Below are 23461 nucleotides of genomic sequence, written 5' to 3' on the forward strand. Positions count from 1 at the left end.
CAAGGGATGGGCACCCATAATGTTTCCTAAAGCCCTGCGAAATAAAGATGTTTTCCTTCACTAAGTCTGGTCTATTTCCCAATGATACAACACCAAACCACACACACACACACACACACACAGCTCCACAATCCTTCAGCTGCAAAGAATTAGTTTTTAAAAAGTATGGAACCATGGCGTTCCTGTTGTGGCTCAGTGGTAACGAACCCAACTAATATTCATAAGAACGCAGGTTCAATCCCTGGCTCTGCTCAGTGGGTTAAGAATCCGGCGTTGCCGTGAGTTGTGGTGTAGGTCACAGATTCGGCTCAGATCTGGTGTTGCTGTGACTGTGGTGAGTCTGGCAGCTGCAGCTCCAATTCAACCCCTAGCCTGGGAACTTCCATATGCTACAGATGCAGCCCTATTAAAAAAAGCGAAAAAAAAAAAAAAAAAAAAAAAAAAAAAAAAAAAAAACTGTGAAACCTGTCACAAAAATTAAGGAAACAGAGAGCACACATCAGACCTTTAGGGCGTCTTGAGAGTCTCTAAATGCAAGCCAACTTTGAAATTCTCTTGCTATGAGCTGATAAGAACAAGAAAAAACAGCCCTCAAATGAAGCCACAAGGATGCTTTTCTAAACCTAGCTCATTTTAAGAGCAAAAGTCCTGTAAATCTATCCAAATGTTCATTCCACACAGAAAGCCTTTGCTTAAGTGACCCATGTATAATAAGAGCAATTTACTTTTTACCTAACTTGCTTCCTTCTCCTAGGAGGTGTGGTGCTTGACTTCTCTTTTGTAAATAACAATAAAATTAGGACCAACAGTTCCAATTTCCTTGAGAAAGACTATATACATGTCTGCATCTGTGTGTGTGTTTGTATATGCCCTACAGGGCAGAAAGTAAAAACCAGGTATGGCCCCAACCCCTGCTCTTCAATCCCATACATGATGCCTGAGAAGAAAGGGCTGGTGTGTAAGCTCAGAAGACACGCTCTCCCTATCACCGTCCAGGCAATGAGATTTCACATAAGCAGACTGTGGGCTCTTCCTTCCTCTCTGGTGATAGCTAAGGGAAGGAGTCAGGAGATGAAGAATAAGCAAGCAACCGTCTCAGTTTAAAGAATCAGAGGCTTAAGTCTTTTAATGCGTACGAAAGCGTTTTAGATTAACAAACAAGATGAAGTGATGAAGTAAGAAAGGCATAACATCACTTTATCTATCACCCTTTGCACAAGATAAACTTGTCTAAAATAAAACTTCTATCACCTGCTCAGAGACCACTGCAGGTCTGTAAGAACTAGAGATTTCATATTTCACTATGTCCCCAACGTCCCATGTTTTGGGGGCCAATTAACCAACTAAAACCTAACACCTCAGAAAGTGCAGGGATCTAGGAAGCCTGGAATAGAGCTGGACAGCTCAAGTGTGAAACACAGATTCATCTGCAATTCAAAGGCATAATCTTTCCACCCTGGGTGCTGTGCTGAAACGGCTTTACCTCTGAGGCCTGCGGAGCCCATCTGTGCCTTCTCTTGTTGGTAGAGATCTCTCTGCTGCTGTGTGAGCGTCAAGGTCTGCCCCTTGTTGTGGTAAGTAGTGCAATACTTAATCACCTGTTCATAAGCACCCTTCATAAAACAAATCTCTGGTCTGTCCTAAGAAGAAAAAAGACAGGAAATAAATTTAATTTCAATCTGCTCATATCTGCCCTTGGAGTCAAAACAAGTGGCATGAATTTCCCATAACTGCCAGGGAAGTTACTCAAGGCTAAGGCTTTGAATAGCACTTGAATTCTGAAGAGCAAAGGCTGACATGGGAGCTTTATGAATCCTCTTTAGAACATGTCATTGACACCACACCCTCCATCCTCCGACAGAAGGCAAGGCTACCCTAAGCTCTGTCCGCACTGGGCACTGGGATGTGAGGAGAGGTTCACAACATCACAGGAAAGGGGAAAACAGCCAGCATCACTCACAAGCAATGGTACAGGTTTTCTATTACTGTGATTATATGTTATCTATATGACTCAATTTAATTCTCACAATCGCCTTGTAACAATGGGTATTTTCAGACTGTAAAGTAATACACAAAAGCTTATGGGGAAAACCACAGTCCTAGAGGTCCCACTGTGGCTCAGTGGTAACGAACCAACTAGTATCCATGAGGATGTGGGTTTGATCCCTGGCCCTGCTCAGTGGGTTAAGGATCTGGTGTTGCCATGAGCTGTGGTATAGGTCACAGACACAAACTGGATCCCACATGGCTGTGGCTGTGGCGCAGGCTGGTAGCTGCAGCTCTGATTAGAACCCCAGCCTGGGAACTTCCATATGCCGCAGGAGCAGCCCAAGACAAAAAAAAAAAAAGAACCACAGTCCTGCCCCAACTCCTTACTTCCAGTGCTCCTCCAAAGAGTCAAACCAATGCCAACTCTTCCAGATGTTTTCCCTGGTATTTATCTTCATGTTTTAAATAGGTTTACACTGCTACCTCCTCATTTATCCCTTTCATACTGTCCACTGTGAAAGGCGATACTGTGGCCACCCCACTACCTATTCCTTCTCTCCCCACTGTTATAACACATGCAGAACAAAACCTACTTTCTAATGCCTCACTATTGAGTCAAGTGGCCACCAAAACAGGTCACAAACATCCCAGCTCTCCTTGGAGGCATGGGGTAGAAAGGTATTTCCCTGCTTCTCTTAACACTCTGAAGTCAGATGAGATTTGCTTTGGTCAGTAAACATGAGCAGGAATTGTGTGGTGTCCAGATGGGAATTTAGGAACCAGAGCACAATGTGCTCCACTCTGCTCCTGCTAGGAAGGCATGAGCTTACACTGGGAGGAGCCTCCACCTCCCTGGTTCCCAAGTAGTCAGGGAACAGATGTTATAGGGAGAGAGACAGCAGAAAGGTATGTTGGTAAACCAAATATATTTCTTCCGGTTCAAGTTTTACCTTTTATAAAGTTAATAACGGCTTCTTTTTTCATTTGCTTAATTTTCTTTTACACCTATTACCACTTATTCCCAAACTCCTCCATGTAATATAAAGCCTTCTTCTGACAACTCTCACATGACACAATGAGCAGGTAAGGCTATGACTGCTGCAGAGTGACTGAGTAGTCATGCTCCCCTTCCTTCTCTAATGAGAACTGAATGATTACCAGGCCCAGTGTATGACTGGCCCCCAGGAGTTTCCCTTACCTCTACACTTGGGAGTTCTTTTTACCATCCCCTGGTTAGGACTCACCTTTTCCTCAATTTATTCTCTTACCTTAGAATAACATATCCACCAGTACTTTTCTAAGAAAATATATGGAGTTTCCATGGTGGCTCAGTGGTAATGAACCCGACTAGTATTCATGAGAATGCGGGTTCAATCCCTGGCCTCGCTCAGTGGTTTAAGGATCCGGCGTTGCCATAAGCTGTGGTGTAAGTCAGGTCTATAAGCTCCAATTTGATCCCAGGTCTGGGAACCTCCATATACGGCAAGTGCCGCAGCCTCCCCCCCCAAAAAAAAAGTGTGTTTGTGAGCTATATATTTTGAGACTTAGAATGTGTGAAAACATTTTTAATTTACCCCCACATGTATAAGTTCAGCTGGGAAAAGGATTCCTCTCAGTTGAAAGCTTTCCTCTATCACAATCCAGCCTCCAGGGTGCAGCTGCATTTGGAAAAGTCTAAAACTTTGTATATGACCTCCCAGCCTTGCCCTTTCTCCCACATCACACCTCTGGAAACTTTGAGAATTCTCCCTAAATGTCCTCAAATCAGTTAATTATGGACCTTGATGTGTTTATCCCTCACCCCTTCTTCAACACACTCACTGTGCTGAGCAGCTGGTAGGCAACTGTGTTTTAGAAGCTGAGGTCCTTCCTATAGGAAACTTGCTGATATTAACTGATAAGATCCTCTGCCACCTCCCTGCCTTGACCAGGTGGCTGCTGGATCTCCTACATCTACTTTCTGATTTTCATATTGTCCATCTCTTTGACTTCTTTTTCTGCTTGCTGATAGATTCCCTGACTTTATTTTTAAAACATTCTAAGGATTTTGCTGTCATTTTTTATGGTCTTTGGAAATTTTAGTTAGGATCCAGCATTATCTTTGTTTTTCTGAGACCCCATTCTCTGTTGCTTTGGTCTGTGTCTTTCATCCTGAAGACCTCCCCCCGTATCTCACAACCTCTGTCCATTTACATTCAAGCCTGAAGCAAATAAATGTCTAGCAACTCCCTGGGCACTGCAGGATTTATCAACTGGTGGCCCTTACAGAGGGTGATGAAATGAGGGCTAGAAGCAGGTAGGCTCCACAAGTGAACCAAGAGCTTGGCTAGCTCCATACTGATGGAGTCACACTGGCACCAGTTTCTCTAAACCATGTCAATCTTCTGACTTAAGAGAATGAGGGAAGGGGGACACCTGCCTGCAGGCTTTCTAAGGAAGCGGAGTTAGGGCCTAGGGTGATGACTTGCCCTTAATCACCTTGTTTTTAGTCTTCAATCTTAATTCTGCCCTCTACTCTTGTCCTCAAAATGTGATTTCTGGTCTGGCCTTAAGAAACAGAAAAGGTATGGGGGGAGTTCTACTGTTTCTTACTCAGAATTTCAATCTTACCTACTATATTTAGCCCTATGTCTTAGGTTCCATATTCAAAGATATCTGGCTCCCTAAGTCTTTCCCATACTTTCTCTTTTTTAGTTTATCTTTTATTCACTGGTTGTCATTTTGGTAGGTTCCAGGGAAAGAGTACCAATAAATGCATATTATCACGCTCAAATGAAAGTCCTCTAAAGGCAAACTATTTGGGCCACTAGGGCTATTTTTAAATTGCTAAGTTTGTCGTATCTGTGCCACGCTGACCTCTTCTAGATCCTGCGTCAGGTCAGTGGGTTTGGATTTTGTTAGGTACGTTGGTTGATTTTGTTTTGTAAGAGAAACTCTTTGGGTCAGCAAATGGGAAGAATAATCACACAAATCTTTGCAATTCATATCCTGCCACTTCCCACCCCTCCAAATGAAAAGATTCAACCTACAACTTCCAATGTACAACTTCAGTGAGGTTAGATTCAAAATTACTAAAGTCAAATCTGCAAATTTTACATGAGCCACATTATCTTGAAGTAGTGTGTGAGCCTATATAAAAGGTAACGAAATAGACCTTCCAAATAATCATATACATATTCCTGCTATAGAAGTATATGAGAGGGACATCAGTTGAAAATTATCTTACCCTAATGCAATTTTTGAAAGCTTTACATTACAAGGTTTAAAACAACAGGTTTTTCTTTCAGTTTTGTTTCCAACTGTCTTCCTTCCCAAAACTTTATAAAAGTTCCTTTAAAGACTAAACAGAAATCTTTTTTCCTCTCATCATCAGCGTTCCTGGACAGTTTTCTATCCACAAGTTCAGTGTTGGACCATTTAAAACCAGTATGTTTCCTACTAATTACAGATGAGGGGGAATCCTCTCATTAATTCTCATCCACAGCGATATAAATTGGTTGCAAAATATTTGCTCAGATTAAAACATATAACCTTAATTCCTAAAAAGAAAATGTAAAAATAACAAATATATATTTTTAAGAGCAAAGTTTAAGCATTAAGCTGGTAATAACAACTATGAATAATGATTATACATTATAGATAACTACTGTAGATAACTCTTACTATGTAAAAATTTCTAAAGCACATAGGAATAACATAGTAGCTTAAAAATATCAGTGCATTTTGTTTTGCCAGTTAGTAAGCTGGATCAACTAACATGAATTATACACATTTGGTAACCACTTTTCTACAAAATAATGTGGTTTTGTTCTGAAGACATGATATCCTTCAGTGGTAGAACATAGACAACAGTCAGCAGAGACCTGTCATCAAGAACAAAAACAGGAGTTTCCGTCGTGGCTCAGTGGAATTGAACCTAACTAGCATCCAAGAAGACGCAGGTTGATCCCTGGCCTTGCTCAGTGGGTAAAGGATCCAGCATTGCCATGAGCTATGGTGTAGATCACAGACGTGGCTCGGATCTGGTGTTGCTGTGGCTGTGTCGTAGGCCAATGGCTACAGTTCTGATTTGACTCCTAGGCTGGGAACCTCCATGTGCTGTGGGGGTGGGGGTGCGCAAAAAAAGAAAAAAAAAAAAAAAAAAAAGGACAAAAACAATGTCAGAGTTCCCACTGTGGTGCAGTGTATTAAGAATCCAACTGCAGCAGCTCAGGTCGCTGCAGGGAGCAGGTTCAATCCCTGGCCTGACAAGTGGATCCAGTGTTGCCGCAACCGTGGCAGAGGTCACAGCTGCAGCTCAGATTCAATTCCTGGCCCAGGAATTTCCATATGCCATGAGTGCAGCCGTTAAAAAAGAAAAGGAGAGGAGAAGAGGAAAAGAACAAAAAATGATGTCGAAAGACTCTGATGTCATAACCTCCAGGAAACTGGGCCCAGATTCCAGCTCATTTGAGTTGTTTCTTCACACAGCAGGACAAATTTGTCTATGCATGAGTTCAAAGACAACACGAAAACAACCAGAGACAGTGTACTATGAATCACACACACTTCAAAGCTGGTCTGTGTTACACTCAGAGGACTGCTTAAATCTAAAGGTGGAGAGTAAATGGAAAACATTCACCTAATTAAATAATACAGAACAAGTATGCTCTAAAATGAAGGATACCTGCTGTGTACGGTGCACACACTTAACAGCCATCCACTTCTGCTCAGAGCTAAACGGGTATTCGGCTTTTCTGATGTAGTCCTGTTGAAGGCCATCAAGACCCATCTATATGGCACAAAAGGAAAGTTAATTCTTACCAAATGTATTTTTTCCTTTAACCAAGAAATAAGGGTCACAACTTGTAGTGAGGCTGGCTAGAGATACCTGGATTATTTTGCAAAAAGCAGTGCTCCATCTATATACACATCTCTCTAAACAGCAGCCCAAAGGATCATGAAAGCCTAGGTGAATAGATAAACTCTAAGGCATACTACTGAACTACATGCAGAGAATCACTTCAACAATGACTACTGGCTCAAACTCTGGAAGGTTGCAGCATACGAATAAATATAACGGTGCCCAGCCAATACTATAATTGGATTCAACTCCTTGGTTCTCGGGAATTCTGACCTACCTTGCCTGCTGCTGCCATCCTACTCTTTCACCCCACCACCCAACATGCTGGTACTACCAAAGCCATGGAGCTCTTCTCCTTCCTCATACCCTTTGCATTTCTCCCAAATATTCAAAACTGTTCTTTAAACTACTCAAAAACCTGGTTTGCTGCTTTTTATTGTCTACTGAAACATGTTCAGACTCTTCTTCCCAACTTTCAAAGGTGCCCCAGTAACCCACTGTTCCTTCCCTAGTTTACCTTCTACCTCCCTTCCTTCCCGTCAAAGCCCAGGCCCAAAGTCCAAATGCACATTGTTCCTATACGGCTGAATGTTTAAGACTTAACTGTCTAAGACCTTGGTCTACCTTTTATTTGTTTCAAACATGTCACTGTTCATTCCCCACCAAAAGTGTGAGGTCTCCACCCACAAGGAGGTGGTCTCAGGCTCTTTCTCCAAGAGATAAATATAACACAAAAAATACTTATTAACAATTACTCAACTTTTGAGTATTTTTTAAAAAGCTGTACCATGCTATTTTAGTTACAAGGAGAACAAATGGTAAAAGAATGTGGCTTTCTGTTAAGAAAACATGTATTCTAGAAATAACCAATTTTGCTTCACTACATTAAATGTTATAACAACCTACATTTCTATATTCAATGTGAATTCAAGCAACCTTATTGAGAGGTATCCTGTTTTATATAAGTCTCAAAGTCTCCCAAGACTGCTCTTAAAAGCAGGAATTTTGTTTTTGTTACCGGAATGCCAGACTGGACTTAAAGGTTTGTCATTTAAAAACTGTTGAACTTAGGAGAGAGAAGAGGAGAACTGGGACAGACGAAGAGTCACTAAGAACAGCTTGCCATGCCCTTCACACAAATTCTAATTCTACATTCATTTTAAGTAACTGATAATGGAAGGAAAAGGGAAGACTGAAACAAAGAGAGGATTCCTCATGCTGGCCTTAATATCTTTACATGGAAATACTGAAGAATGCTGCCTGTTTTGCATTTGAAAGTCGACACTTATCAGTAATTACACACATTTATAAAGCTTTCACACAAAACTCGGAATACTAAGGAAGAAATGCACATTTCTTCGTAAGAACAAATCCACCACTGGTCATTAGTTTGTATGGTGCATATAAGAAGAATAAAATTTGTTCTCCAAAGGCAGTAAAAACTGGAGTTCCTGTTGTGGCTCAGCAGGTTAAGGACTTGACATAGCCTCCACGACACGAGGATTCAGTCCCTGGCCTCCCCAGTAGGTTCAGGATCTTGTGTTGCCATAAGCTTTGGTGAGTCACGGATGCAGCTCAGATCCAGTGTTGCCACGGCTGTGGCATAGGCTGCAGCTAGAGCTCTAATTCAACCCCTAGCCTGGAAACTTCCACAAGTGGTAAGTACATCCATGGGAAAAAAAACTCAAATACTGTGAGTCTTCTTCATTCTACCCCTCAAGGCCAGTAATACTGAAACTGGCAGCTTCACATTCTCTTGAGAGGTGTCAAAGAAAAGAGAACAGGCACATACCTTCATTGCGAGAGCAATTAAGGCTCCCTCTGTTGGCTTCCCCATGAGAGTGTTGTTTCTAATTACAGCATCATTGCACACACAGCCCGCCTAAGAGAAATAAACATGAACTATGAACACATCACGTGTCCTAGGTCATGAGGAAAGAGTCACTTTCTCGGAGGATGAGTACTTGCCTCGACTATTCTGCTAACAGATGGGTTATAGAATCCATGAACAACATCACCATCAACAATCACTTCCCCAAATGGGTTGTAGCCAACTCCTGTGACCTAAGGAACATCAAGTGGAGTCAGTAATACAACCAATACACAGTGACAATACTTACGAGAACCAAAACCATGACAAGCTGGGTTCACTGCGTTTTAAACATCATGACATTCCTAGTGTATATACCTAGAAAAAGCACTTAAATCTGCTTTTATTGTGAATTCTATAATGAAAGGAATATATACTAATTTTACAATGATAAACCTACACTTAATTATATCAATAATTACTGTGCATTAATAACTATAATGCATATTAAGATGCAATATATTGTTAATATAATTAATATAATTTCATTGTTTCTACTTACAATATACTACAAAAAGATAAATAAACCATGAAAGTATACATAAGTGAACTTAAATTTATATAACATTTATATACACACTAAATTTTGCAAAGAATTCAAATCTTTGAGCACATCTAACATTCATGACAAACATGTGACCCAGCAAAAGCAGTATTCTTTTTACAAATATGCAGACTTAGAGACAAATAATTTACCCTAACACTTACAAATTACTTAACACAGTGTACTGCATGTCAACTTTAAAAATCAGAGACAGAGATAAGTCAGACACTGATCCTATACAGAGAAAACCAAGCCAAATAAAAGTTAAATTTCACAATAAAAGTAAGACAGTTTGGAGATAATGGTTAATGTTCGACATATAAAATTAGAGTCTTACAACAAGAAACTTACAACCTACCTTCCATACCTGGACCATCCCATATAAGCACCTGTAACCCTAATGACCCTTCTGAGCCATCTAGAAAACACACAGTCAACAACACAGCAGTGGGTATCCTTAACCAAATCTAACACCCTAAATATCAAGTCTCATTTTACAGCCTAGTAAAATGGAATTAAATAGACCTAGGTACAATTTTTATTTATCTGTCAAATGCTTATCTTGCTCAGAGAACTGGCTATAAATACATTTTAAAATACCTACCCATTGTAAGTAATGCTAATGAAAATACCAGCCAGAAATCCTGCCAAGCCTAGGTGGGAGTGAAACTTGTACCCACCTAGCTTCTAAATCAACCAATGCACATACAATGACATGCACTTCAGAGGCTGCCAATATATGATTTTTAAAACAGAGTAATCCATCTATTCATCTATTCTTTAAACAACATTTACTACAATGAAGCAGACCCTGTCCTGGACAAGAGAGCTCCTGCTCTATTATACTCAATAGTGTAATGAGAAGAAGAACAGGGAATTTTACCTGGATAAGAGGTATGGAACTACGAAAACATGTACCTCAGAGCGAGTTCTGGGTGGTCAGCAATGCTTTTCTAAAGAAATGGGTTGGAAATGAGGTGCAAAGGATGAGGACGCATTAGGCTGTCCTAAGTAGTGAGAACAGTGTGAAGATTCTAAAGCAAGGGGAATTTTGTCACACTGAAAGAACCATAAATCCAGTGTATGTGATGCACAGAGAGCAAAGGGGAGATATAAGCTCAAGAAGGAAATATGGGACAGAACAGGTAGGGCAGTGAGGGGCCCCAATTCAGGACCCTAGTCACAATGGAAAGCCACTGAAGCATCTACATTTAGAGAATTCTGCACATACAGCAAGAGCACGCAGAGTCTGGCAATAGACGGATGTGAGGGAGACTGAAAGAAAGGTTCGAGGGATCAATGTTTCTGGACTGAACAAATGGAGCAGAGTCAAGACTCAGGAGAGTCTTGGGATGGAAAATGCTCAGGCACTGACTAACTTACATACAGCCCATGTGCAGGTAAGGCCCTGGCTGAACACCAAGACTCTTAAAAAGGAATTCTGCTCTTAGAGATAAAATCTATAGAGTACCTACCTCAGCCCGCAAGCCATCGGAAGTAAATATGTGGGTAACAGTCATTTCATTCTTCGTCAGGGTTCCAGTTTTATCTGAACAAATCACATTACAGCAGCCTAAAGAACAAATCACTATGCATCACCAAGAGTGAGGAGAAAATGTAAGTTCACACTGAAAACACATCAGACTAGAAGACTGTCCTCCTCCTCTGAATTTTGTAAAAGTCAAGTTCATGTATAATTTTAGATTGTTTATTCTCATTGTGCTTACTTCATCATTAGGTAGTTTCTAAAATAAAAAAATTAGATACTGATAAATGACGTCATTTTCTTATTTATTTACAGCTGATTTCTACGAAGATACTTGGTATTAGCTTTGTATAATAATTTCATATATTTTCTAGAAAGTGTCAAGGGTACCTAAATATAAACTCCTATAATTTTTTTCAGTCAGTATTTTAAGATATTCTTGCCATCTCAATATTAAAACTCAAACAAGAGGTTAAATTCAACATTTTGAATTCTTAAATAAAAACAAGTTTCGTAACATAACAGTATTCAAAATTTTCCTATCACATAAAATTAATAACAATGTAACCACTCTATGTTTACTGTTCTTATTAATAAATTCAGCTCAAGAATGGCATTTTAGGATCTATAATAATTATCATCTTTCTTGAGATGTCAAAAAGAAACAAATGTATGTCACTCTAAGGTTTCACTGGTTAACTTTTTTTTTGTTGTTTTAACATGACTGAAGCATTAGAACATTCAATGATGCAGAAAGATTTAAAGTTCCCTGATCTGAATGATAATTTTTTTTTTTTTTTTTTGTCTTTTGTCTTTTTAGGGCAGCACCCACCAGCATATGGAGGTTCCCAGGCTAGGGGTCCAATCAGAGCTGTTGCTGCCAGCCTTCGCCAGAGCCACAGCAATGCCAGATCCAAGCCGTGTGTGCAACCTATACCACAGCTCACGGCAACACCGGATCCTTAACCCACTGAGTGAGGCCAGGATTGAACCCACAACCTCATGATTCTTGGTTGGATTCGCTTATGCTGCGCCATGACAGGAACTCCTGATACATATTTTTAACGACCTTTTCTGGTTGTTAAAACCATACTTTGGCATTCCCACTGTGGTGCAGTGTTAATGATCAGGCTTGTCTCTGTGGAGGCACTGGTTCGATCCCTGGCCAGGCACAGTGGGTTAAGTATCTGGAGTTGCTGCAGCTGTGTGGCACAGGTCACCCTCTGGCTCAGATTCATACTCTGGCCCAAGAACTTTCATATGCCTCAGAGGGAGCCGAAATAGGAAAAAAAAATACCCAACACTGCCACAAGCCAAACACCACCATGCAAACCCCTAAGGCAGAAACTGTAAAACCCAAAGATCAACCCTTGTTGATGTAAACTAACACATCACTGGAAGCATACTCTAAACTGACTTACCCAGAGTTTCAACAATAGGTAGTTTTTTCACAATGGCCCTTTTCTTCACCATTCTCATAACACCAAGGGCTAGGGTAACTGTGACCACAATGGGAAGTCCTTCAGGAATTGCTGCTACAGCCAAACTGTAACCAATAAATACACAGCACTGAGGTATAAATTTAGTAGTACCCACAATAATTAACTGGCTCTTAAAACAGAGGTTAATAAATACTAAATTAACACTGTCAACACCCAAAAAAGGCTTCAAAATGAGGGAAAATTAATTAACATTTATGGGACACCTATTTGCCAGGTTAAGCACAGTGGTTAAAGAATATAGGTTCTGACATCAGAGTACCTAGATTTGTACCTCCAGCTTCATCAATTTTGACCTGTATGACATCAAGCTATTACAGCTATTACTGAAGTTTAGTTTCCTCACCAATAGATATAGATAACGATACCAGGTGTTAAGACAAAATCTTGGAAGTTCCCGTCATAGCTCAGCGGAAATGAATCTGACTAGTATACTTGAGGATGCAGGTTTGATCACTTATCTCAGTCAATGCCTTAAGGTTCCATGAGCTGTGGTGCACGTTGCTGAGGCGGCTTAGATCTGGTATTGCTGTGGCTGTGGTGTAGGCCGGTGGCTACATTTCTGATTCAACCCCTAGCCTAGGAACCTCCATATGCCGAGGGTGCAGCCCTAAAGGGACAAAAAAAAGAAAACAGGAAAAAAACTTGGATGTGAATGTTCACAGCAGCATTATTCATTATAGCCAAAATATGGAAAAAGCCCAACGTCCATCAGCTGATGAATGGGAAATTGTGGTGTATTCAGACAACAGAACGATTCAGCCATAAAAAAAAAAGAATAATGTACTGATTCACGCTACAAGATGGATTAACCTTGAAAACATTATGCTAAGCGAAAGAAGCAGACACTGAAGGACACATGTTATATGATTTCACTTATATGAACTATCAAGAGTAAGTAAATCCAAAGAGACAGAAAGGGGTTTAGTGGTTGTTAGCAGGTAGGGAGAAAGAAGAACAGGGAATGACTGACTAATGTGCACAAGGTTTTCTTTGGGGGTGATGAAAAAGTTCTGACACTAGATTATGGTAATGGTTGTAACATTCTGAATTACTTAAATCCAATGAGTTGGATATTGTAAAATGGAAAAGTTTTAAAGTATATATACTTTATCACAACAAAAAATAAATCTCTTCACCATTTCCTTGTAATTAAAAAAAAAAAAAACAAAACTCAAACTAAATCCCTCGTTTTGTCCCATTCCAAGTATTATCCCCTGGCTCTGCCACAGATAAAGTCATCTGCATACCCATCCTTCACTCTAACACTGCTTCATTACTTCGTCTCTACTGCCCCATTTCTGCTACCTGCTTTTCCTCTAGCATGAACTTGATTATCATTACATCCTGCTCTATAACCATAACCTACATTTGCAGATTGATTCTAAAGGCTGAAACGCAATGAATACCATTTATAGTATTAGGGGCTGAACAGTACACACTCAAGAACCAAAAAATATGATATCATTAATGGCTCCCTCTCTTTTTTCAACTAAGTAAAAATAGAATCCTCTCTACTTATGTCTCCGTTAACCCTTACCGTATCAGAAAAATAGGCATCATTTACAATCTAGATCCAACAGAACTTTTCCTTCTTTTTAAAATATAATTTTAAATGATATAAATATAATTTAAATATAAATTGTTCAGATTTAGATATAAATAAATGATTTTAAATGATCCTTCACAATTTTAAAAAAAAATTTTTATTTTATTACTGAATGATTATATTACATACATAGTTGTACAATGATCATCACAATCCAATTTCACAGGATTTCCATCCCACAACCCCAGCGCATCTCCAGACCCCCCAAACTGTCTCCTTTGGAAACTATGTTTTTCAAAGTCTGGGAGTCAGTATCTGTTCTGCAAAGCTCAGTCTGTCCTTTTTCAGATTCCACATGTCAGTGAAAGCATTTGATGTTGGGGTCTCATTGTATGGCTGACTTCACTTAGCATGATAATTTCTAGGTCCATCCATGTTGCTAAAAATGCCGTTATTTCCTTCCTTTTAATGGCAGAGTAATATTCCATTGTGTATATGTACCACCTCTTCTGGATCCACTCCTCTGTCGATGGACATTCAGGTTGTTTCCAGGTCTTGGCTATTGAAAAGAGTGCTTCAGTGAACACTGGAATACATGCATCTTTTCGAGTCATGGTTGTCTCTCAATAGATGCCCAGGAGTGGGATTGCTGAGTGGGATTGCTGGATCAAATGGGAGTTCTATTTTTAATATTCTGAGGACTCTCCACAGTGTTTTTCCACAGCGGTTGCACCAATTTACAATCCCACCCACAGTGTACTAGGGTGTGTTTTTCTCCACACCCTCTCCAGCACTTCTTATTTGTAGACTTTTTGATGATGGCCATGCTGGCTGGTGTAAGGTGGTACCTCAGAGTGGTTTTGATTTGCATTTCTCTAATAATGAGTGATGTTGAACATCTTTTCATGTGTTTTTTGGCCATCCATGTGTCTTCTTTGGAGAATCCTCTGTTTAGATCTTCTGCCCATTTTGATGGGGTTGTTTGTTTTTTTGGTATTGAGCAGTAGGAGGTGTTTATAAATTCTGGAGATTAAACCCTGTCAATCGATTCATTTGCAAAGATGTTCTCCCGTTCTGTGGGTTGTCTTTTCATTTTGTTTAGGGTTTCCTTTGCTGTGCAGAAACTTTCAAGTATAATTAAGTCCCAGTTGTTGTTTTTGTTTTTACTGTCATTACCCTAAGAGGTGGATCTGAGGAGATGTTGCTGTGGTTTATGTCGGAGAGTGTTTGGCCTATGTTTTCCTCTAAGAGTTTTATGGTGTCTGGTCTTATATCTAGGTCTTTCATCCATTTGGAGTTTCTTTTTGTGTATGGTGTTAGGGAGTGCTTTAATTTCATTCTTTTCCATGTGGCTGTCCAGTTTTCCCAGCATGACTTATTGAGGGGGTTGTCTTTTCTCCATTGCATATTCTTGCCTCCTTTTGTCACAGGTTAGTTGGCTGTAGGTGCATGGGTTGAGTTCTGGGTTTCTATCCTGTTCCCCTGATCTGTATGTCTGTCTTTGTACCAGTACCATAGGGTTTTGATTACCTGCTTTGTAGTAGAGTATGAAGTCAGGGAGCCTGATTCCTCCACCTCCATTTTTCTTTTTCAGGATGTCTTTGGCTATTCTGGGTCTGTTGTGCTTCCAAACAAACCTTAAGATATAGTTCAAGTTCTGTGAAAAATGTCCTTGGTAATTTGATAGGGATTGCATTGAATCTGTATGTTGCCTTGGGTAGTACAGTCATTTTGATAATATTGACTCTTCCCATCCAAGAGCATGGAATGTCTTTCCATCTGTTTTTGTCATCTTTGATTTCTTTCATCAGTGTTTTATAGTTTTCAGAGCACAGGTCTTTTGTTTCTTTAGGTAGGTTTATTCCTATGTATTTTATTCTTTTGGATGTGATGGTAAATGGGATTGCTTCCCTGATTTCTCTTTCTGCTCCTTCATTGTTAGTATATAGAAATGCCATCAATCTGGGTGTATTGATTTTGTATCCTGCAACTTTGCCAAATTCATAGATGAGTTCTAACAGTTTTCTGGTAGTCTTTAGGGTTCTCTAGGTATAGTATCATGTCATCTGCAGTGGTAGTTTTACTTCTTCCTTTCCAGTTTGGATTCCTTTTATCTCTTTTACTTCTCTGATTGCTGTGGCTAGGACTTCCCAAACCATGTTGAATGGTAGTGACAAGAGCAGATATCCTGATCTCAGTGGGAATCCATTCAGGTTTTCACCACTGAGAATGATGTTAGTGTGGGTTAGTCATACACAGCCTTTATTACGTTAAGGTAGGTTCCCTCTATGCCCATTTTCTGAAGGGTTTTTATCAGAAATGGGTGCTGGATTTTGTCAAAGGCTTTTTCTGCGTCTATTGAGAGGATCATATGGTTTTGATTCTTCAGTTTGTTAATGTGGTGTATCACACTGATGGATTTGTGGATATTGAAGAACCCTTGCATCCCTGGGATAAATCCCACTTGATCATGATGTACAATCCTTTCAATGTATTGTTGGATTTGGTTTGCTAGTATTTTGTTGAGGATTTTTGCATCGATGTTCACAAATGCAGTTGGCCTGTAGTTTTCTTTTTTTGTGGTATCTTTGTCTGGTTTTGGTATCAGGGTGATGGTGGCCTCATAGAATGAGTTTGGGAGTATCCCTTCCTCCCTTTAAAGTCTATTTTGTCTGATATGAGTATTGCTACTCCAAGTTTCTTGATTCGTGTTTGCATAGAATATTTTCTTCCATCCTCTCACTTTCCATTTGTATGTGTCCCTAGACACGAAATGGGTTTCTTGAAGACAGCATTTTTCGATTTTTTGGGAATACTTTCAGAAGGATAGGTGTTAGCTCTTCTCTAAATGTTTGATAGAATTCACCTGTGAAGCCATCTGGTCCTGGACTTTTGTTTGCTGGAGTTTTTTTAATCACAGTTTCAATTTCAGTTCTTGTGATTGGTCTGTTCATCTTTGCTATTTCATCTTGATTTAGACTTGGAAGATTGTACTTTTCTAAGAATTTGTCCATTTCTTTTAGGTTTTCCATTTTATTGGCATACAGTTGCATATGGTAGTCCCCTACGATCCTTTGTATTTCAGTGATGTCCGTTGTTACTACTACTTTTTCATTCTTAATTTTATTGATTGGAGCCCTTTCTTTTTCTTGATAAGTCTGGCTAAGGCTTTATCAATTTTGTTGATCTTTTCAAAGAACCAGCTTTTTGTTTCATTGATCTCTTCCATGGTTTTCTTTGTTTCTATTTCATTGATTTCTGCTCTGATTTTTATGATTTCTTTCCTTCTACTAACTTTAGGTCTTGCCTGTTCTTCTCTCTCCAGCTGCTTTAGATGTAAAGTTAGCTTATTTGAGCTTTTTCTTGTTTCCTGAGGTGGGCTTGTATTGCTATAAACTTTCCTCGTAGAACAGCTTTTGCTGCATCCCATAGGTTTTGGAGTGTTTTATCTTTGTTATCATTTGCTTCTAAGTAGTTTTTCATTTCCTCTTTGATTTCTTCAGTGATCCATTGGTTGTTCAGTAGCATGTTGTTTATTCTCCACGTGTTTGCTTTTTTTTGGGCAGGTTTTTTCTTGTTGTTGATTTCCAGTCATATAGCATTGCGGTTGGAAAACATGCTTGATATGACTTCAATCTTCTTAACATTACCGAGGTTGCATCTGTAGCTCAGGATGTGATCAATCTTAGAGAATGTTCCATATACACTTGAGAAGAATGTATATTCTGCTGCTTTTTGATGGAATGTCCTATAAATATTATTAAGTCCACTTGGTCTAATGCTTCATTCAGGACCTGTGTTTCCTTATTGATTTTCTGTCTGGATGATCAGTCCATTGCTTTAAGAGGGGTGTTAAAATCCCCCACTATGATTGTGTCATTGTTGATTCGTCCTTTCAAGGTTGTTAGCAGTTGCCTTACATATTGTGCTGAACCTAGCTTGGGTGCACAGATATTTAAAATTGTGATATCTTCTTCTTGGAGTGATCCTTTGATCATTAGATAGTGACCTTCCTTGTCCCTTAAAATATTCTTCATTTTAAAGTCTATTTTGTCTGACAGGAGTATTGCTACTCCAGGTTTGATTCCCATTTGCATGGAGTATTTTTTCCATCCTCTCACTTTCAATTTGTATGTGTCCCTAGACATGAAGGCGGTCTCTTGAAGACAGCATATATATGGGTCTTGTTTTTGTATCCATCCAGCCAGTCTATGTCTTTTGGTGGGGCATTTATTTCATTAACATTTAAGGTAATTATTAATATGTATGTTCTTATTGCCATTTTATTAATTGCTTCGGATTTGCTTTTGTTGCTCTTTTTTCTTCCCTTCTTCTCTTGCTCTCTTCTCTTCTGGTTTGATGACTATCTTCGGTGTTGTATTTGAGCTGATTTTTCTTATTTGTCTATCAATTGTACATTTTTGGTTTGCAGTTACTCTGAAATTTTGATATAAGAGTCTACATATATACAAGATTATTTTAAGTTGTAGGTCTCTTAATTGTAAGTGCATCTCCAGTGTCCTGCATTTGTACCTACCTCTTCTCACGATTTCTGATTTTGGTGGCATAACTGTGCATGGATGACTTCTTATCTTTATATAAAGTGGTGAGCCTTGTTATATGCGGTATTTTTGCTTCTGGTTGAGGTCTTTTCTTTTCTCCCTAGAGAAGTTCCTTTAGTATTTCTTGTAAAGCTGGTTTAGTGTTGATGAATTCTCTTAGCTTTTTCTTGTCTGTGAAGCTTTTGATTTCTCCTTTAAATCTGAATGTGGGCCTTGCTGGGTAAAGCAATCTTGGTTAACCGAGGTTTTTTCCTTTCATCACGTTAATTATATCATGCCACACCCTTCTGGCCTGCACAGTTTCTGCTGTAAAATCTGCAAAAAACCTCATCAAGGTTCCCTTGTGTGTCATTTGTTTCTTTTTCATAGCTGCTTTCAGTATTTTCTTTAATTTTCATCAGTTTGATTAGTATGCGTCTCAGGGTATTCCTCCCTGGGTTTATTTTGTTGCACTTCCTGGATTTGAGTGGTTCCTTTCCGATGTTAGAGAAGTTTTCACCTATTATCTCTGAATATTTTTTCCGTCCCTTTCTCTCTCTTCTCCTTCTGGCACCACTGTAATACGGATGTTGGTGTGTTTAGCACTGTCCCAGAATTCTAATCAGAGCTGTTGCTGCCAGCCTACACCAGAGCGACAGCAACACCAGATCCAAGCCATGTCTGTGATCTACACCACAGCTCATGGCAACGCCGGATCCTTAACCCGAGTGAGACCAGGGATCAAACCTGCAACCTCATGGTTCCTCATGGGATTCGTTTACCCTGTGCCATGATGGGAATTCCTTGATTTCAATCTTTTTTCTCTGTTCCGTTTCGCATCTGTGACTTCCACTGATTTGTCCTCCACCTCACTTATTCGTTCTTCTGCCTCCTGCATTCAGCTGTTGGCTGCTTCTAATGAATTTTTTATTTCAGTTATTGTATTTTGCATCTCTTCTTGCTTAAGTTTTATATCTTTTATCTCTTTGCTCAATGTTGCCTGTACGTTATCCATCTTTACCTCCAGTTTATTCCCAATGTCCTGCATCATCTTCAGCATCAACAACCTAAAGTCTTTTTCCTGGAGGCTGAGAATCTCCTAATCACTGTTTTTCTGGGGGTTTTTCTTTCTCCCTCATCTGAGTTATAGTTCTCTGTCTTTTCATTTTTATAGGTTTTTGGTGTGGTGACCTTTTTACAGATTAAATAGAGTTGTAGGCTCTGTTACTTCTGTTGTATTCCCCCCTTGTGGCTAAAGTTGGTAGGAGGCTTGCTGTAGGCTTCCTGATGGGTGGGACTGATGCCTGCCCACTGGTAGGTGGAGCTGATTCCTATCCCTCTGGTGGGTGGGACTTTGTGTCTAGATGAGATTAGAGGTGGTTGTGTGCCTTGAGATGGGGGGGCAGGGGTCTTTAAGCAGCCTGTTTACTGATGAGTGGTGCTGGGATCACCTGGATAATTGTTTGCCCTGGGGCTTCCCAGTGCTGATGGGTGCTACCAGATTTTCCCCAAATGGCCACCTCCAGACAAAGGCACACTGATGAATATTCCCAAGAGCTTTGCTTCCAATGTCCTTCCCCCACCACAAGCCACATTCACTGCTGTTTTCCCAGGAGGTCCACCAAAAGCTGGTAAGCTTTGACCCAGATTCATATAGAGACTGCTTTGCCCTGGGACCCAGTGTACATGAAAGTCTGTGTGTGCCTTTTACAAATGGGGTCCCCATTCCCCCCAGTCCCATGGAGCTCCAGCGCACAAGCCCCACTGGCCATCAATGCCAGATGCTCTGGGGGCTCTCTCAGTGCTAGATCCCCACACATGGGCGTCTGATGTGGGGTTCAGAACTCTCACTCCTATACATGAGTCTCTGTGAAACAGTTACTTTCCAGTCTGTGAGGCTTCCTACCTGGGCGGTATGGGGTTGCTTATATTGCATAATTGCCCCTCCTACCACTTGATGTGGCCTCTTTGTCTTCTGGAGTAGGATATCTTTTTGAAAGTTTCTGTTCCATTTGGTTGAAGACTGCTCAGCATATGGTTGTAAATGTTGTTATTTTTAGGAGAGAAGCTGAGCTCCAGGCCTTCTAGTCCACCATCTTAATCCCATTTCCCAGTTTTTTTTGTTTTTTTTTTTAATGGCCACACCCGTGGCATACAGAGGTTCCAAGGCTAGGGGTCAATCAGAGCTGTAGCCTGCAGCCTACACCACATAGCCACTGGCTTATAACCCCAGCCGCAGTAACGCAGGATCCGAGCCACAGCTCATGGCAGTGCTGGATCCTTAACCCACAGAGCAAGGTCAGGGATCAAACCTGCATCTTCATGGATAGTACCTGGGTTCATAAACTGCTGAACCACGATGGGAACTCCAAAATTCAATTTTGTTCTGTTTTTTGTCTTTTTAGGGCTGCACCCTGGGAATATGCAAGTTCCCAGGCTGTGGGTCAAATCAGCTGCCAGCCTACAACATACCCACAGTAACATGGGATCCAAGCCGTGTCTACAACCTATACCACAGCTCATGGCAATGCCAGATCCTTGAACCTGCATCCCCATGGATAGTAGTTGGGTTTGTTACCACTGAACCACGATGGAAACTCCCTAAAATGATTTAAATAAAATCATTTTAGAAATAATTTATAGTAATAAAATGGATTATGAAAAACTTCATTAGAAATTTGCATTTGAATTTTAATCCTAAAGTATATTCCTGGATTTGAGGGTAAATATCTGAAATGGACAACACCCTCTGAATTCAACAAACTCATCAACTGTCATGAATAAATTTGGAAAATAATTACCTTATAAAATAGTGATTTCAAATTCAAAAGACATTTCTAACAGTTTGAAGGTTTATCAACTGTTTTTTTTGTTTTGTTTTGTTTTGTTTTTTTGCATTTGTTTCTTCAAAATGCAACACTTCTGAAAATGGTGATGGTTCACAACTCTTTTGAAAACAGGACAGTCCAATGTGTAACATAATACTGCTTGAAGAATTCCTTGCTATAAATGATTAACAGAGTATCTGTCCTCTTTTTGTCCTTTAAACATATATTGTTCATTCATTAATTCAGGAGTTGGAAAAAATCTACACTATCACCATCTGAGGAGTCAGTGTTCAAATTTCGTTTACATGACTCAATTTCACCTTCATCATTAGAGCCTCCCATGGTTCTCTTCACATTTATCTCCCGATTTTTCTAATAACTGAAAATGCATCTGTCAATTCTTTGCCATTATGGTAAAAATTAAAATTTCTGAATTCAATTTTCTTTAATGAATGCAAAAAAAAAAAAAAAAAAAGACTACAAAGATTTCTTTTTTTGTTGTTTTTCAGGGCAGCACCTGTGGTATATGAAAGTTGCCAGGCTAGGGGTTGAATCAGAGCCAGCCTACACCATAGCCATAGCAAGGTGGGATCCAAGTCATGTCTGAGACCTACACCAGAGCTCAAAGCAATGCCAAATCCTTAAACTACTGAGTGAGGCCAGGGATGGAACCCACATTCTCAGAGATATTAGTCAGGTTCATAACCTGCTGAGCTACAATGGGAACTCTCAAAGATTTCTTTTATACTTTCTTAAATGATAATGTAATACTTTGGGCAACACAATAATAAAATTAAAGGATAACAGAATAGTAATGATTTATTTATTATTACATTAGCCTTATAAGCAATGATTCTTCTGCTTTCTTTACTGTTTTACTCATTTTTGCACAGTTGAAAATAATTGTTAAAATAATTGCTAGGGTAATAAAATAGCAAAATGTTTCAAGACACAGGAAAAATAAGGTCACCAAAGACCCCATAACGTATTTTAACATTTATAAGAGTACAAAAGACCCACACAGTAACTGAAAAACAGAATGAATTTTATTCTATTTTAAAAATTCTTAAAGGTTTGGTCCTTTGGAAGACTGTGAAAAGTCGTGATTTGTGATTTGTTAATCTTTACAAATAGTCACAATATCTCCAAAAAAATACTCAAAAATTATGTCCAATATATAATATGCCAATGGTGGATAAATCTTAAATTCATGCTCCATTTTAAACTCATTTCATATTTAACCCAAGGATTCTTTAATATTTAAGCCAAGTGTTCAAGTTGTATTTCAGCCTCTAAAAAGTAAAAACATACTCCTTATCTATGCCACAAATATCTTCTAACTTCTTATTCATCCTATTTATTCCTTGTTCTCCATTCCATCTTTTTTAATCTATTGGTTTTTATATGAAAATTTGAACCATTACTTGCTGGGCCTATTACAGAGTTGTCATCCAGAATTTCTTTTCTTTAGAGGACTAGGTAAATTCTACTTTTTCTTACATACTACCTATGATCCTCTTCCTTTCACCCTTGTTTTGCTGGAATTCCTACAAAGATAGGTAAGGAATAAATTTTCTGATTACTTACTTATTCATTTGTAATAACCTGAATTGATACTTTGGCTAGACCTAGATTTACAGATTTAAAATCTTTTCCTGCCACACTTTAATTGTCCTAATGTAATGTTGCTACGTTTGAAGGTTTAATAAAATCCTTTCTCCCTGTATTTGTTTAAATCTCTAGTGCTGTTCCCTTTAATAACTAGAGTACATCAACTATGCTACTAAGCAACACTGCTTATGATAAAAGGATAGATATCCTGGCTGACAAACTGCCTATGAACTGGGAGATTTATAATTATTTATAGGAAGCCATAGCTTTGGGTTTCCTGAGGTGATGACTCACATAACTGGTCATGTTTCTTGCAGGCATCCTAGAAAGTGTGTTTCCAGAGATGTTGGCTCCTGCTGAATATGAGACATTTTAACCCAGGACATCCCCTGCCCTTACATGGTCATCTCATCTGCTTGTACCTCAGTGAACTACTGCACAGACTACTCCAAGAACTCTCTCAGAAGAGGGATGCCTGAAGTTGCCCAAGTGCTCAGGGCACAGGTACCAGGTATGACCTATGAAAGTATTTTGAGTTGAAATCTTTCTTTTATTTTTTTATCTTTTTGCTATTTCTTGGGCTGCTCCAGTGGCATCTGGAGGTTCCCAGGCCAGGGGTCCAATCGGAGCTGTAGCCCCCGGCCTACACCAGAGCCACAGCAATGCGGGATCCGAGCCGCATCTGCAACCTACACCACAGC

General features: G+C 39.5%; 1 protein-coding gene across 5 annotated transcripts in view; it reads right to left on the minus strand.

Moving 5' to 3' along the window:
* Window positions 1-23461, minus strand: part of ATP2C1 (ATPase secretory pathway Ca2+ transporting 1) — a 151970-nt gene that overhangs the window by 21345 nt on the left and 107164 nt on the right. For all 5 annotated transcript variants that reach the window (XM_084991769.1, XM_084991772.1, XM_013990075.3 and 2 more), the window contains 6 exons: window positions 12154-12278; window positions 10722-10819; window positions 8801-8896; window positions 8625-8714; window positions 6656-6760; window positions 1484-1640 (listed from right to left, as the gene is read on the minus strand). In XM_084991769.1, coding sequence (XP_084847895.1) covers window positions 1484-1640; window positions 6656-6760; window positions 8625-8714; window positions 8801-8896; window positions 10722-10819; window positions 12154-12278 — 671 coding nt within the window. The remainder of the gene's footprint in view (window positions 1-1483; window positions 1641-6655; window positions 6761-8624; window positions 8715-8800; window positions 8897-10721; window positions 10820-12153; window positions 12279-23461) is intronic.

The sequence above is a fragment of the Sus scrofa genome, chromosome 13 (genome assembly GCF_054392235.1).
Source record: "Sus scrofa isolate SSC_HxYL_T2T_F1_AM1 chromosome 13, Sscrofa_HxYL_maternal_Yorkshire_Landrace_v2.0, whole genome shotgun sequence".
Taxonomy (NCBI): domain Eukaryota; kingdom Metazoa; phylum Chordata; class Mammalia; order Artiodactyla; family Suidae; genus Sus; species Sus scrofa.